Genomic DNA, 16,851 nt, shown 5'->3' with positions numbered 1-16,851 from the left:
TTGCAATATATAAAATGATTCAATGTGCTATAACTATTTACTTCAAATTATATTATAAAATGAGTGCTATCCTTATCCCTTCTGTACTATTGAGAATAAAACATAATATCAAATAAATCTATAGTAATATTAAAAATCGGGTTTTTAACTGGAAATAAAAAATAAAACATTCTCATTTAATATTTTTATTAAGTATTGTTACCGTCCATCACATATACATATAAAAATATTAAATGTATTTTTCCAAATTTGTGGATAAGTAGAATGTCATGTGTGGGCAATATATACATTAACACTTTAGATGTGATGAGACAGTGACATATTACATCAATTTCACAATAGTTATTATGTACACAATGGAAAAACAGTTGAAATCATTTCTTTAAAAATATTCCAAAAACAATTACAAAATATTCCTTAACAACAAACTTAGCCAGATCTTATATATTCGGTCATATGGAATAACAAACAGAATTTTCTAGATACATGTCACACAAGTCCACTGGAAGGTGATTTAGAAAAAATTATGTTATAAAATTAGACATTGGAATCTATTCGACAAACCATCGTGTATAAGCCTCAATAAAATTATATCACCATTACAAAACAATACTGTTCAATATTTATTAGTTTCAATAAATCTAAAAAAGGAAAAATATTAGTAAAAAAAGTTTCGACATTATCCTCTACAAACACTCTGTTTACTTAAATCTAAAATAAATTTATTAAATTCAATCAAATATTTTACAACATTAGGGTTGCTATAATTACAACAACAATTTAGCCTAAATTCTAGTTAGGGTATTACCTTTTTATAATACTCCTTTAACGTATAGAAAAAATCTTCATTGAAAACATCAGTCTAAGGCAGTGATAATAAAGTTTTGTTCGTAATGACAAAATAAACCTTAGAACTCATATACCTTTATATTAAAAACTACATCGATTAATAATTAAAGGTATTATTTTAATTTATGACAGACATTAACTTAGATGTTTGATCAATATGTCTAAGTTTGATGTTATCTCATTTCATACAATCCATTTAATTTCATTTCATAACCCTTTATAACAAGGTGCATTAGTCATCAGACACTGTATGCATTTTTAGAGAAATATATAGTTGTCAAACTAAACATTACATATTTTATATTTAGTATCATTAAGAAAATGCTAAAATTAGTCTTAATTCCAGAAATTTACATAATTAGTTATAAGTATAAAGGTATACAGTAAAAATGGCATCTGCACAGTTATCATTAAATGAGATTCATGGAAGGTGGTTTCAAGTATGTATAACAATATTAACCTGTTAAGCTACTTTCAAGTTGCAAGAAACTAAAAAGAGTGCTGAGAACCTAGTTCATTCTAATATTTGGTTTAATCTCAATACTTTATATTAATTTATTATAATAAAGGTTTTAAAAAATCTAGAGAAATGTTTAGTGTTCACCATAAGTATGTTTGAGGAATTGTTTTCAAAGCAATTCTGTACTATTGGGGTACGTAATGAGGCGCAATTTATTGAGATCCTAAAAATGTCCTTATCTGGAAACATTCGTGTCCGAGTCTGTTGTTTGGCATGCTGTACATATAACATAATTATTATCAGTAAAGACAGCTAAATGAAGAATTTGACGACTTTGTTATGCTTTCCATTCGAGCATATTAATATGTTATACAAAATATTTTAATAATTTTTCCAGTTCCAATATCATTTCTTTGAAGTTTCCGAGCTACATATAAATGATGTGTAACTAATGTAGCAAAAATCTTTAATCTTAAAAACATAAGGCATGTTAAACCTCTGAATATAAGAACTCGTCATAGAAATTCAAGACTGGATCAAATTATTTTTATCATAATATATATTTTTTTAAAATAAAATTGATGTTACATTTCCTAAATTTGGAAAAAACATGTTTAGTTTAGTTTTTTAATGAAGTTTATAGATTTATAACAATATAGAGATCAAAAACTGGTTTCATCTGTCTGCACAAAATACCTCTGCATTAAACGAATATCAAGGTTATACCAATAGCTGATTCAGGGTGGTGCTTAGAGCTGATTTATGCATAAGAAAAATTAAACAGTTCCACAAATAGCTGTCTTCGAATACCAATAAAAGTTTACATTTTTATTTAACTACATTTTCTTTTTTTATCTATAAAGTGAAAATGCAATTACGCTATTTGATGAAAATGATTAATTGGCTCCCTTGTTTTCTAAATAGTTTTTACAAAAAAAAATCTTCGAAATACACATTTGTCACCAAATACTTTTTTTATTCCTTTAACAATTGAGTAAGTTTAATAGAAATAACATTAAATCATAATCATATCCTTCACTGGTCTTACTTATTTATATAAAATTACCGTCTCCTCTAACTTCTGACCATTTTTAGAACAAAATAGAAGCATACCAACTAACCTTAACATACATCTTATGTCTTTATACTATCTCTGTCATAAACAAATTAATGTTCACTGAGGCCAATATGCAAATGCAGTTAGGTTTGTAAAGCAAGATATTTTATACAGGATTTCGGATTTTATACGACAACTAGTTTTGAAAGTTTCCACTTCAATAATCAGACAAAACACTTTTACTTATAAGCAATAACTTTCTACTTTCATAATAAAAAAGAGCTTTACTTACAGCATACCTTGCCTTTTAACTCATAATACTTGACTACAGTTTTAGTATCTACTTCCTGTATATTTCTAATCAACATTTTGAATGTCTAAATTGATAAATATTAAGAAGTAGATGTTAGACCTAACTGAAGATGTTGTGGCCTCTGGCTGTGTTCCTACGTAGATTGACGAGGCAGTCACACATCAAAGTCAGCTCCTAATTTGCCCGTCGTGGGTGCTATAAATGGTTCGCTCCACATTCTTCTGAGATCCCCCTAAAGTATAATAAACATTGTTATTAATTTCATGAAAACATATTTGAAGTAGAGTAGAATTTGTAGCAAAAATGTTTTATGATACGAGAGTTGGATTATAGTCTATGGGCTTGGATATTAATAAGCTCTATGTATATTGAAATGACTGATCAATGTTATGGTTCATCCATTAGTATTTCTGACTTAGAGATTTTGCTGAAGCCGAAGGTTTATATCAATAGGATAAGGCCTTCAAATTGCAAGTATAAAAAGAAAAGCCTTTAAATAGTATAAGTGTTACTCAGTTACCACTTTTTCCAACCGGCAAGAAAACATTGATATTGTTAAATCACCTTAACATAAGCCATAGTGAGCAGCGGTAAAAGCGTGAACGGCACGAGATATAGCAGAGCAGGCTGCGCTGCTTTGAACACCTCCGCAGACACCGTGGCCGTCAGCAGCCCCAGGAAGTAACCCAGCAGTGAGCAGTGGAAGTACGTTAGGCGGGAACCCTGCATCAATCAATTATCACACATACAAATCTTAAAGTTTATTTAGTAGTTGTCAATAAATATTTAATTCCTGAACAATTGCCTGGATTGTTTAGAGAAGATGTGGAACTTATTCAAATTGTTGGCATTGTTGTAACTTTGCTGATATCAGAATTTCATTCGACACATATGTGTCACAATATGTTTTTTACCACTGAGCCAAAATCATTATCAATACTAAATCCCACCAAAAACATTAAATGTAAAAAAATGCCAAGCCTCTCGCTGCAGTCTTTCCATCGTAAAAAGTTTTGAGATCTCATAATAGCCAAGTCCTATTCAAATTATTATGTAGTTAGAAATCAACATTTAGTAATTGTATCAATAGTTTTCTCTATATATTGTCTTGCTTGCGAATCTTTAGTTCAGATCCACGACTTAATTATGTCAATATAAACTGTTCACTGATATATCAATGAAAACTGCTCACCATAGACCGAGGGCCGGGTACTTGGCCCATTTGACAAACGAGCGTCGCTTTTTTATAGGCGTCATATCTCAAAACGAAACACAGCAGTAAGCCCGGCATGACGATGTCTCCAAGACCTGGTAAGAAAAAATTTAAATGTAGAAACATTTATTTCATGTTCTAATTCTTATTTGTCTTTGTGTTTTAAACTGTCAAAGTCAAAGTTATTACATATTGATAAAAAAATTAGTATAAATTTATATTATAAGTTTTATTAATTTTAAAAATTATCTATTGACTATGATCACGTACACACTAACCGGTGTAAACACCACTAGACCTCCCTGGTCGAGTGGTGTGTACACCGATTTTCATGGTTACGCCACTCCGAGGTCCCGGGTTCGATTCCAGGCCGAGTCGATGTAGATTACCATCAGTTTTCTATGTTGTCTTGGGTCTGGGTGCTTGTAATATCTTCGTTACTTCTGATTTTCCATAACACAATTGCTTTAGCTACTTACATTGGGATCAGAGTAATGTATGTGATGTTGTCTCATATTTATTTATATTTATCAGTAATCCATTGGCAGTGTTGTATAGTACGACACAACTTAGATGTCGCATCGGCAAAATTCGTAAAACCGATCACATCCGAATTAAGTACGCTATCCCAAATTATCAATATTTATTTCTCATGCGACTATAATCTTTGCACAAACGTAATAACTTGTAATATCATATGACCTAATATATTCGTCAATTTGACGCGTCGATTTACATGCACTCGCTTTCTCTGACGCGTGAATCGATAGCGACGAATAGCGTCAGATAGGGAGCTATTTCTATTGGTTGTGTAAATCGGCAGTAATCGGTTTTATTTTCATTGCATTGCATTTTCCGATGCTACATCTAATTTGTGTTGTACTATACCTTTGAATGAGTTAGGAACACTGAATCGTGAGCTAACCGAGCATGGAGAAGTGTCCCTGGTGGTGCATGGAGGGGAACACGAGCTTGGCGGGCAGAGACAGCTTAGGCGCGTCCCGCATGGCGCCGCCAAGCTGCAGCCGGCGCGCTACCACATTCATCGGGTTTTCCGCAGGCCTGGAATAGTTGTAAAAGTAAAAAAAGTAAAGTTACAGCCTGTAAATTTCCCACTGCTGGGATATCCTCTTCCATTAAGGAGAGGATTTGGAACATATTCAACCACGCTGTTCCAATGAGGGTTGGAGGAATGCACATGTGGCAGAATTAGTGATTAAATTTCAGGTTTCCTCACGATGTTTTCCTTCACCGCTGAGCACGAGATGATTTATAAACACAAATATACAGTTAGTAATAGTTGTACTTATGAATATTTTATTCAAGTTTAGAAGCTTTAACTACAGAAAAATAAACTTCTAATAAAAAAAAATATCGAATTCAGTTACGGCTTCGGACAGATTTTTATTTCGATCATTCGATAGTTACGTTTACGGTTACGAAGTTCCAAAACATCACTAATTTTTATCTAATTAATTTTATCTTTGTATTATTCTAAGATATTTATCTTAGAATATAAATTTATTTGCATTACAGAAAACAATATAAATATACGCTACCTTGTTGCTACTTTGACCATCACATTCGTGGTGAAAATGTATGACGAGAAAAAGACCCAGAACACGTCGTAGAGTAGCAGTCCCGTCAGCAGCAACGTCGACACCTTTAGCGAAGGTAAGCGGATCAGTGCGATGAATGTTACGCACAGACCCATACCCATAGCTGGAAAATACAAGGGAATTACAATCTGGTTCAATGCTATGGTCGGATACTACTTATAATACTACGTCAGATCGGGATTAACACCAATAATCCAGCTAGCCACTAAACTAATAAGGCAGCAAGTTATTTACTTTGAGTCGAGATGGCCCAGTGGTTAGAACGCGTGCATCTTAACCGATGATTGCGGGTTCAAACCCAGGCAAGCACCGCTGATTCATGTGCTTAATTTGTCTTTATAATTCATCTCGTGCTCAGCGGTGAAGGAAAACATGGTGAGGAAACCTGCATGTGACAAATTTCATAAAAATTCTGCCACATGTGTATTCCACCAACCCGCATTGGAACAGCGTGGTGGAATATGTTCCAAACCTTCTCCTCAAAGGGAGAGGAGGCCTTTAGCCCAGCAGTGGGAATTTACAGGCTGTTGTTGTTGTTGTTGTTGTTATTTACTTTGACATGAAAGTTAATCGGGTCATTTATACCAAACTAGCGACCCATTCCGACTTCGCACGGACGCAATGCTGATACTAAATACAGACTACGGAAGGTTTTATAACGTTCACAGCTTTTATTCATTAGACAGTACAAATCGCTATGTCCATGCATTTTATTTCTTCGAATAATCTATCTATTAAAAAAATCTCATAAAAATCCGATGTGTAAATATCTAAGTACACAATAGGGACAGACAGCGGTGAGTGACTTTGTTTTATACTACGTAAAGATAAAGATGCATGATTTATTGGATAAAACAAGGAGTTAGTAACAATGTTTTTCTATTCAAGATATACAATTTTCATGGTACATAACTGATGATTATTATATTTCGAAAAATATATCAAACATCATAAATATAAATTTAAATTGTCTTAGCTCCGCCTGTCACTGGATTCGACTAAAGGTAAATAGTGTTAGGAGTTTATGATCGATAGCACACCTTGGGGATGAAACGATCGCCTCCTGGCTATTTCATCTCATATTAAATTGTTTAAATAATATATGAGACAAATAAAAAAAAAAAAAACCCGCTGAGTTTCTTTCGCCGGTTCTTCTCAGGTCAGGGTATTTTCTTTTCCGAACCGGTGGTACTGTTTCAATTGACCATCAATAAGAAAGTGTAAAAGTAAAGTAAAGCAACAGCCTGTAAATTTCCCACTGCTGAGATAAGGCCTCCTCTTCCATTAAGGAGAGGGTTTGGAACATATTCCACCACGCTGTTCCAATGCGGGTTGGTGGAATGCACATGTGGCAGAATTTCGATGAAATTAGACACATGCAGGTTTCCTCACGATATTTTCCTTCACCGCCGAGCACGAGATGAATTATAAACACAAATTAAGCACATATATATAGCGGTGCTTGCCCGGGTTTGAACCCGCAATCATCGGTTAAGATGCACGCGTTCTAACCACTGGGCCATCTCGGCTCGGCAGAAAGTGTAATGCTTCTATATTGAATAAAGTTATTTGAGTTTGAGTGGTTACCGTCCATGAGCAGCCAGTGTCCGGTGAGCACCCAGACGGCGACGATGGCGGCGGCGAGCAGCGCGGCGGCCAGCTCGGGCGCGGAGTAGCGGCCGCACAGCGCGCGCGACGCGCCCGACCCGCCCGCCACGTACTGGCACAGCGGCGTCAGCAGGAACGCCAGCGCCGCGCACGCTATTACTGCGGGCCGCCACACTTCGTGTTGTACGATTTATCGCTTCGTCATTGACGACCTCCATGGTCGAGTGGTGTGTACACCGGTTTTCATGGGTACGCCACTCTGAGGTCCCGGGTTCGATTCCCGGACGAGTCAATGTAAATTACCATTAGTTTTCAATGTTGTCTTGGGTCTGGGTGTTTGTGGTACCGTCGTTACTTCCGACTTACTGATTTCCATAACACAAGTGCTTCAGCTACTTAAATTGGGATCAGAGTAATGTATGTGATGTTGTCTCATTCCTTTAATCCATTTACTATGGATCGATATTTGCTAAGTATAGCTGGTCTTTACGTAGTCACTGACTAATATGAATGTTTGTTACGAGACCTCATACTGGGATTCTACAAAAACCCATTCAGCAGCGTCAGCTGATATGAACAGGTATATTTTGTAAAATACACAAATACATTCCGAATGATTTCAAATAAAAGGGAAACGAAGCCAACGTACCAATACTGAGCGCATGTTATCTCAATTGGTATGTAGAATGTAAGAGTCGAACTTATTACCAACATACATCTACAAGAAATTATTATTATTTTTATTCATCTCGGTGTGTCATTACACGTTACAGGCAGGAAGGAGGCACTGGATAACTTTCGTTTTTAAACTTTGGAAGTATCGGCGATGAGAAGACTTGGCAAAGTTTTGGTTTATATACTTAAAGTATTTGATTTTGATGAATTACATTTTAATACTTACTAGCTGTGCAAATAGCTACAAGAGTCTGCATGGAGTCGAAGAAGAAAAACATGATGAGCAGTGCAACGGATGAGCCTAGCGGGAAGCACAGTGCTTGCATCGTGCTCAGAGTTTGTACGTCTGAAAATCATAAGTTCTTATTAAAAAAAAAATATGGTGTCCGGTTTTACCCGCGATAATTTTTTATTATATATTGTACTAGCAGCTTTATTCGCATGGAAATTGAATATAACAGAGTTACTTATAATATTATGTAAATTCAAGACCTCTTTGTGTGTATTTAATTTCATTTCTAACGTAAAAATTTTAACTCCTTCTTCAGGAGTAAAATTTTCAAAATTCTTTTCTTATTGGGTGTCTACTCAATAAAATAATGCTAATCACCAAATTTTATGGCCGTAACTTTATCAGTTTAGGCTCGGCAATGATGAATCAGTCAGTCTAGACATGTTATCTAATACATATAGATATGAAATAAAGTAAGTAAAGTAAAGTAACAGCCTGTAAATTTCCCACTGCTGAGATAAGACCTCCTCTTTCATTAAGGAGAGGGCTTGGAACATATTCCACCACGCTGTTCCAATGCGGGTTAGTGGAATGCATATATTGCAGAATTTTGATCAAATTAGACACATGCAGTTTTCCTCACGATGTTTTCGTTCGCCGCCGAGCACGAGCACAATTATAAACACAAATTAAGCACATATATATGTATAGTTAGGTTTTAGATGCACGCGTTCTAACCACTGGGCCATCTCAGCAAAGATATGAAATGGACTGTCTAATTTACATAGAGATTTTCATTATACGGGTTAATTATTAATTACTTGACTTAATAATATTTGAGATGACTTGGTGTCTAGATCATCAGAAATATAATTAATAAAAGATACAGACTCTGGCGAGATAACACGTTCGTATGCATTGGCATAATTAGTTATGTTTTTTTAATAATTGGTTTTAATAAAGGAATTTTACCGTTTCTGACTTTTCTAAATATATATGGTTGTTTGTATGATCAAGATTAATGTAATTATAGTTTATTTAGCGCATAATTAATTTAATTATAATTGAAACGAAGAATCTTGCATATTTTCTTTAGAAAGTTATAAATTTGATAGTGTTAACTGATTCAATAAACAGCTGATATCGTTACTTCGAAGCTGGTAATTAGTAGATAAATTGTTTATATTAAGTATCTTATTAAAATATCGTATTGAAGTACCATATTCGTATTAAGTTATGTACACCTTATAGCCATCTTAGTATTCAGGCCATACTAGCTGCCTGTTGCCACGTCGCACGAGTTAAACATCATTTTTTTAACTACATCGAGTTTACAAAAACCCCTTTCATTTTAAAATACATTTTTCATACATATTCCTAAATACTTATGACATATATTACCATGAAAGTATGCAGGCAAGTGGACTACACATGACATTGTAAACGAAACCATTCTTAATATTATTATTATAAATTATTATATTCCTATCAATGATGTTGTAGTAAACAGATATGTTATTAACGCGCAAAAAGTGAAGACTAGATAACGTCCTAATTGGGACGTTTGCCTTTAGTTGTTTTACGTAGTAATACGTTTTGCGCAATTAAAACATCTAGTTATCCCTTTTACTTATTGTTTTTATCAAGCTATCCTTTTTACTTGTCCCCGGTGCGGCACACTTTTATCTGTTGTTTAGTATGGATATAACATATTATCTGTTTATTAGAATATCATTGATTCCTATTTATTGGTAATGTATTACTACAAGCGTACGATCTAAAATAAAATTCCCTCTCTGTGTATAGGATGCATGTAATTATATTTAAACCGGATCATATCATCCTTTAAGGCTGATTACTACAGTAGTAAGTGTTGATGTTTGGCGGTAAAATAACGGACGATTATACCACAGCCAATCAATCTAGACCATGAAAAATAAAATTAAAACTTTCCTTTTTATAAATCTCTCGATCAATGTCAATGAAAGCGTAAGAAATACTTACTATTGTTAGAAGAGGAGGTGGTGGAAGGCTTGCCGCCGAGTAGAGTTGCCTCTCTTTCTTTCTCTGCCCTCTCTCTTGCCTCCCGTTCCATGTTTAGCGAGCGAAAGCTACCGTATACTATCAGCAGCATTGAAATTAGGCACGCGGACACTCTGAAACAGCAATTATAACAGTTACATACAATATACTATCGACTCGGCCCTTCCTTCACACGGGTGCAATACTAAATATAATAGTCTTTGTATACAATTTTCACAGCTTTTTTGTCATTACAGAATACAAAGCGCTATGACCCTAGACACATCTGTAATATCTTCGAAAATAGTCATTTAAATTACATGCTTTAAATGACCATAATCTATACTAAATGTATTTAATTGGATAATGCTGTATTGCATAAAATATCTTAGTAATAAAACCATTATTTCTCGTAAAGATAAAGTATAAAAATGGTTTTTGTAGTTTATCCCTAAGAGATACACATATACCATTACAGGTTTTTTGTAGACCTTTTTAAATAATACTATACTGTGCAACAACATTGCTCTATCGCGTAGAGCTTGCTAGCGTTCGCAATGTAACCGCAAAAAAGGTAGTGAAAAAAATATTTATAACGTAACCTAACCTAACATTTTTTCGCCTCAATGATCAAAAACAATATCGGTCAAACCACAATTTTATCTATTTTCCAGCTCACAGGCTCGAATTGTCAGTGGTAAATTAAGGGTATGATTTGAACCCGAAGACGTATTTGAATATAAATTTACAATCAAATGCCAAAGCTCCATCAATCTATGGCTCGATTTCGATCATATTTTCACGGTATGCAAAAACTTCTATCATGATTCTAGCCAAGTTCATATCATTGCAATATCTCTTATGCATACTATTTCAGCAGATATTTTTTTATGAAGTATTCGAAAGACATTTTAGAGACCTGTAAATTTTTTATCGAGTAATATTGTATCTAACTTTTTGTTAAACTAACCTTGTAAGTATACCATTACCGTACCAAAAATACTACTACTTTTTATTTGAATCCTGAATAAAACAAACCATTAGTAGCTTTAATTAATACTTTTCTTATTCAAGGGGGCTTTGCGTGGATCATGATGAAGGACCTTTGTTTGAAACAGACTTCCATGAATGCCTTGAGCAAGTCTGAGAGATCTCTAGAAGCTTAGTTGGATCCCCTTGTTCGTAATGTTCGTAATGGACAAAATAAACTATAAACATATGGAATGTTTATAGTTTATTTTGTCCATTACGAACCCGAAGGGCTTTGTCGACGGTAAATGGGATTTCGTGTTGTAAATTCCATACAATACCCCCCAAATCCATAGGACAAATTACAATGATCAAGCCCACTGCGTATTCCAGCAGGACTATTATACATGTACAGTGATTATTGTCGTTAAACTATAGCATAAGTACAAATTAATAATAATAATGATCATAGTCTTCGACGTACGTATATTAATATTATGAGTATGCTTCTGCGATCAGAAATAAACATTTAAAGGGTCGATTGTACTAAATTTAACTCTCAATGGCCATCTAACTTAATTATTGTTTAATAATAACTAGAAACATGTAACAATAACATAACAACACAATAAATAATATAGGTTCAACGACTCTCGGGTACACAATAAATTTATGCAAATATATGATAACGATAGATAGCGTTAAATTCGTTACAATTGAACATGCGAGGTACATTTAAGGCGAACCTAATGACCTGTACTAATTAACTGCTAGACATCTAAGCGTCTTAAGTATCTGTATCCTGTTCCTTCGGAAAACAACATACGATGCAACTACATATATTTATAATTTGCTGCGTATCCTGATATCGGGTAAAGTATGGATTTCGTTTTTATTGAGTCATATATATTTTTTTATATTTATCTCTATCTATACTAGTATAATAAATGAAAAAGTAACTCAATCTGAAGTAGCTCTGTCACGACCAAGCCAACGAACTGAATTAGATAAAATTTTGGTATGCAACAAACTTGAACTCCAAGAAAAGTCTTAGGCTACTTTGTTTGCCTAGCACTTGACAACCAACCCCTAAAACGTCAGCGAAGCGGCGGGCGACAGCAAGTATAGTATAAAACAAAGTCGCTTTCCGTTGTTTGAACGCTTCGATCTTTCAAACTTATCAAATAATTTTCATTAGAAACCAGAGTGATATAAGAACAAGGTTTATGTATAAATTGATTATATTTGCTATCTGTAGCGAGGTCCCTGTATGGTTGAGATGGGACCCTGTAGTTGGCACTGCAATTGGGAAGTAAATAGAAGTCGGCTCAGGGCTAACTAGGATATAACATATGTATGTATACATTTGCTAACCGTTCTGTGTATCGTACTGCATACAACACGCTCCGAGTATTTTACCACGTTTATTTAAACATCTCGTGATATTTCTAAAACTACCGATTCGTATTGCATGTGTGAATGACAATATGTATCTACTTACGAGAAACATTTAATACTTTTAAACTTTTAGATGTTATAATTGTGATGAGATTTAATAACGAGCGAAAATTCTAAAAACATAACTCACTCACTGTTTAACTTTTTTTGACAGTGACAATTTTCACTTCGCCTTCTTACAAACGTAAATAAAAAGTAAAGTTCAATATCAAAAGCAGCACCAGTTCTTACATCATAAGTTTAAAAATAGAATCTTTTCAAGCATAGTATAATTTCAAATAAGATTTAAAAAAAGAGAGGATGTTTTTTTTCTCGTCACATTTGGCGATTTTGATTATTTTTTGTTATTGACTACCTAAGGGTTGCCACACACGAGCCAACTTCCACAGCCACAAAAAATCGCCACCGACACTCTTCCTGTAGTTTTCAATTTTCATACATTTTATACGGACTCGCCGTTAAAGAGATAACTAAGAGATTAGATACTTGTTTATTGCGTATTATACACAATATCGTCGACGATTCTAAATTAACTTAAATGATTATAATTTTATTAAATAGATAATACTTATAAGATTGAAATAGTAGACAGATAGAAAATTATAATCCTTTGTAAGTTCATTAACTAAGTACGTGAGCAAGACAATATTACTCATATTGTTAGTGTTATCAAATTATTTCAGAGATTGTGTATATTAATTATGTTTAATACAAATTGTCTTTATCCAGTGATAACTGACAATTGATAAAATCATAGAAAAGGTTTCACTTGGTGGTAGGGCTTTGTGCCAGCCCGTCTGGGTAGGTACCACCCACATATCAGTTATTCTACCGACAGTACTCAGTCTTGTTGTGTTCCGGTTTGAAGGGTAAGTGAGCCAGTGTAATTACAGGCACAAGGGACATAACATCTTAGTTCCCAAGGTGGGTGGCACATGTAAGAATAGTTAATATTTCTTACAGCGTCATTGTCTATGGGTGATGGTGACCACTTACCATCAGGTGGCCCATATGCTCGTCCGCCAACACATACCATTAAAAGGGCTTTTTATTATAATATTATACACATAACAGATAATAAATAAAAAATTTGGGATTATGATTCAAAAAAACGGATTGTTTAATAGACGAGAAAAACGTTATAAAAAGTAATTCAGCTTATCGAACACGTAAAATATTCGAGGCTGTCACAGCATCTACAATACTACCTTCTATCACACAACGCATATACCATATTCGTTTAACAAGGCCAATGATCATATTATATAGGGCAGACATATTGAGGGCAAAATTTTAAAAGAGAATATATTTTTTTCTTTTTATTTTTATTACTGACGAGTAAAACCGATGACCTGATCACTATCATACTTAAGACTTTTCCGAAACGTGGTGCATATTTTGTGACGGGTTTAATATAGGTATACATTTTGTTGTTCTTTCAGTTTGTCAATACAAAACATTCTCTACTTTATTAATATATATGATAAGGTTATTAATATAGTTCCTTTTGACCAGAGGACCGGAATTACGTTCCAACAGGGAAATGGTCGGCGGTGAAGGAAAACATCGTGAGGAAACCTGCATGTTTCTAATTTCATTGAAATTTTGCCACATATGCATTCCACCAACCCGAATTGGAACAGTGTGGTGGAATATGTTCCATGCCCTCTTCTTGATGGGAGAGGAGGCCATTTAGCCCAGCAGTGGGAAATTTATAGGCTGTAACTTTAACTTTAAGGGAAAAGCTGTTAGTATTCTTGCCACAATTCCACGCGGTCACCATTTATACCGTAAGCATTTTTAAATATTATTTATTTATAGGTAATGACTTAATGTTAATAATGTTATGTAAACAATTATTATGTATAAATAATATTTTTATTTTCATTCATATTCAAATAATTCAACCATGTCTTCAGAAGGTTAATGAAATGTAGATACTGGATATTTACATCGTAAGTCTGTTACTTTGTTCTCACCATTGTTAATAGACAATATCAATACAAACTTATTTCTCTTTAATAGAATCATTAATATGCATACAATTTATTAATTGGTAATGAAAGTTTTTGCATAACAATAACTCTGTCTGGGATCCATCTACTGTGCCAGGCAAACATATAATGATATGAAGTGAATTGATTTGGCTTACACAATTATTTAATGTGTAGGTTATATTTAATGCAATTAAATGTATGTCTCCCTATTAACTGTTTGAAACAGTATTTGTTACACTTACAATTACATTTCGCTAATGCAAAGAGATATTAAATTTATTATTTATAGATTATAGATCTACAAATACTAAAAAATATGTTTGTCTAATTTAATATAATATCTTACATATTTTCTTAGAACACTTTCTTATATTATTTTTTTTTTAATTTGCTTTAGTATTATAGAGAACTAAAATAAATAATAAATTTGTTTTACAACATGCAAGAGCATTATACTCCTGCTTATATGTTATTTTTAATTATTCTTTGTTATGAAAGATGGTTTCATATAATTTATAGCATAAAATAAAAAGATAGGTAGCTTGCTAGATATAAATTGTATCATAATATTTGTCTCATTATGTAAAATATAATTATAAAGTAAAAATCTTAGTTTCAGTGGCAATAAGTCAGAAAATTATTTAAGTCAATAATACATGTGATGATTTTAATTGTGTTATTCTGATTTAGAGATGGTAACACTGTTGCGTCGTGGCTGGCTGGTAAAGGAAGCCGACTTTGATCGGCTGACTGGACAGATTGACAGGAAAAATAAAAGAAGAAAAACAAAAGAGAGCGGTCGGTGGTCAGAATCGGGGTTTTTGAACGGGGTGATCATGAAAATTAAGGGTGATTGATTGTACAACTTGGAATTATGTCGATTGAACCGATTATGTTAAATAAATGTAATTATATCTAATCGAGCTGAGTTTGGATTTATAAAATACACAATGTCAATTTTAGACCACAAAAACATTTTTGACTAATGAAGAATACCTTTAGTTCCCCTTGTTTACAATCAGTGTATTTATATTTTTAATATTTAGTCCCTTTTAGGTGCAGGCAAAGAACTAAATTATCCAGGACTGATCTTTTAAAAAACATTTGAAGTGAAATATTCATGAAAATGTTTGACTTACTTTGAAGAATCCATGATTGAGTAAGCCCACTTATATTCCTGATACTCCATATTAGCTCCTACTTGTGCCATATTTGTAGCCAATTAGATCTCAGCTGTAGTAGTTATATCTCAGCAAAAGCAATTGTATATGGAGCTTACTGTAAAATAAATAAACACAAACAAATTATTTAAATAACACTTATTATGTATAGATTTCTTCAACTTTTTCCTTACAATGAATAATCTAAAAGAAACAATTGTTCTAAACACAACCTTCTTATCAAAACAACACATCTATTATCACGTATAGTTAGATATGATAGCAATTATTAAGTGATCCCTAAGTAGGTCATATTTAAAAAGAATTTTAACATCTAATTATATTAACCAAACTATTTACTGTTATTTCATGTTTTCTGGTTAAAACTGACTTGCTCGATAGAAATAAAAAAGGAAGTAAAACATTTAAAAATAAGTAGAGCACGAATACAGTGAGGGAGCTGAAGTGAAAGGGAACTCAGATTCAACTACAATTAATTGATGACAAAAACACGTATCACCAATTTTAGGCTTTGTCTCACCATGCAAATATAATAATGAGTTGCATCAAATCAAACTTATTATGATAATAATATCTCGTAGAAAGCAAACCGATATCAAGGAAGGAAAATATACAACAATAATATACTAACCAAGGACGAAAACCGCCCCTTAATCACAACACTTATCAGCCCCACAATGCCATACTTAATATTTGTCGAACAGCTATTATTCAACTTACATTAGAACATTATTTTACGCAAAAAATATTAACTAAATCTTAATACTACACCACGGCTTACGCTTGTCGATCGACAATTCGACAGCCATAGTTTAACCATAGATATTTATCTTTTTATAAGCAAAAATACCTTTCTCGATAAACGTTTTTTTAATATGAAATCCATTTCAATAAACTTACAAATGCGTTAAAAATTAAACTTTTCATCTAATAAGGAGTAAGTATAAATTTAAAAGATTTAATACAATGTTTTTAGATGGCGTTAGCAAACATTAAACTATTTTATTTTGTGATTAATTAAATAATGTGTTTCGCTTACTTTTATTTAATTTATTATTATTCGTGAGTAATAAAGTAATTTATTGACTCTTGAGATCAGGAATCCCTGTGTGGTTGGTTGTATGTTGTATCAGGAAAAGCGTAAGGATTGTTTGATGTTACTTGTGAAATCTGTAGTCTGTTTCTAATATTAAAATAA

General features: G+C 33.1%; 1 protein-coding gene across 1 annotated transcript; it reads right to left on the bottom strand.

Moving 5' to 3' along the window:
• Positions 1-169: 169 nt before the first annotated feature.
• Positions 170-16,478, bottom strand: LOC124532734 (signal peptide peptidase-like 3). Its single transcript, XM_047107780.1, has 10 exons — positions 16,285-16,478; positions 15,612-15,750; positions 10,031-10,182; positions 8,021-8,140; positions 7,099-7,278; positions 5,452-5,614; positions 4,818-4,954; positions 3,872-3,987; positions 3,244-3,402; positions 170-2,911 (listed from the first exon to the last, which is right to left on the bottom strand). Exons 2-10 carry the CDS (start codon positions 15,680-15,682, stop codon positions 2,834-2,836), a joined length of 1,176 nt encoding a protein of 391 aa, XP_046963736.1. The 5' UTR covers positions 15,683-15,750; positions 16,285-16,478; the 3' UTR covers positions 170-2,833.
• Between the last annotated feature and the right edge of the window lie 373 nt (positions 16,479-16,851).

The sequence above is a fragment of the Vanessa cardui genome, chromosome 10 (assembly GCF_905220365.1).
Source record: "Vanessa cardui chromosome 10, ilVanCard2.1, whole genome shotgun sequence".
NCBI lineage: Eukaryota > Metazoa > Arthropoda > Insecta > Lepidoptera > Nymphalidae > Vanessa > Vanessa cardui.
This window is presented reverse-complemented; position numbering and strand designations above follow the sequence as displayed.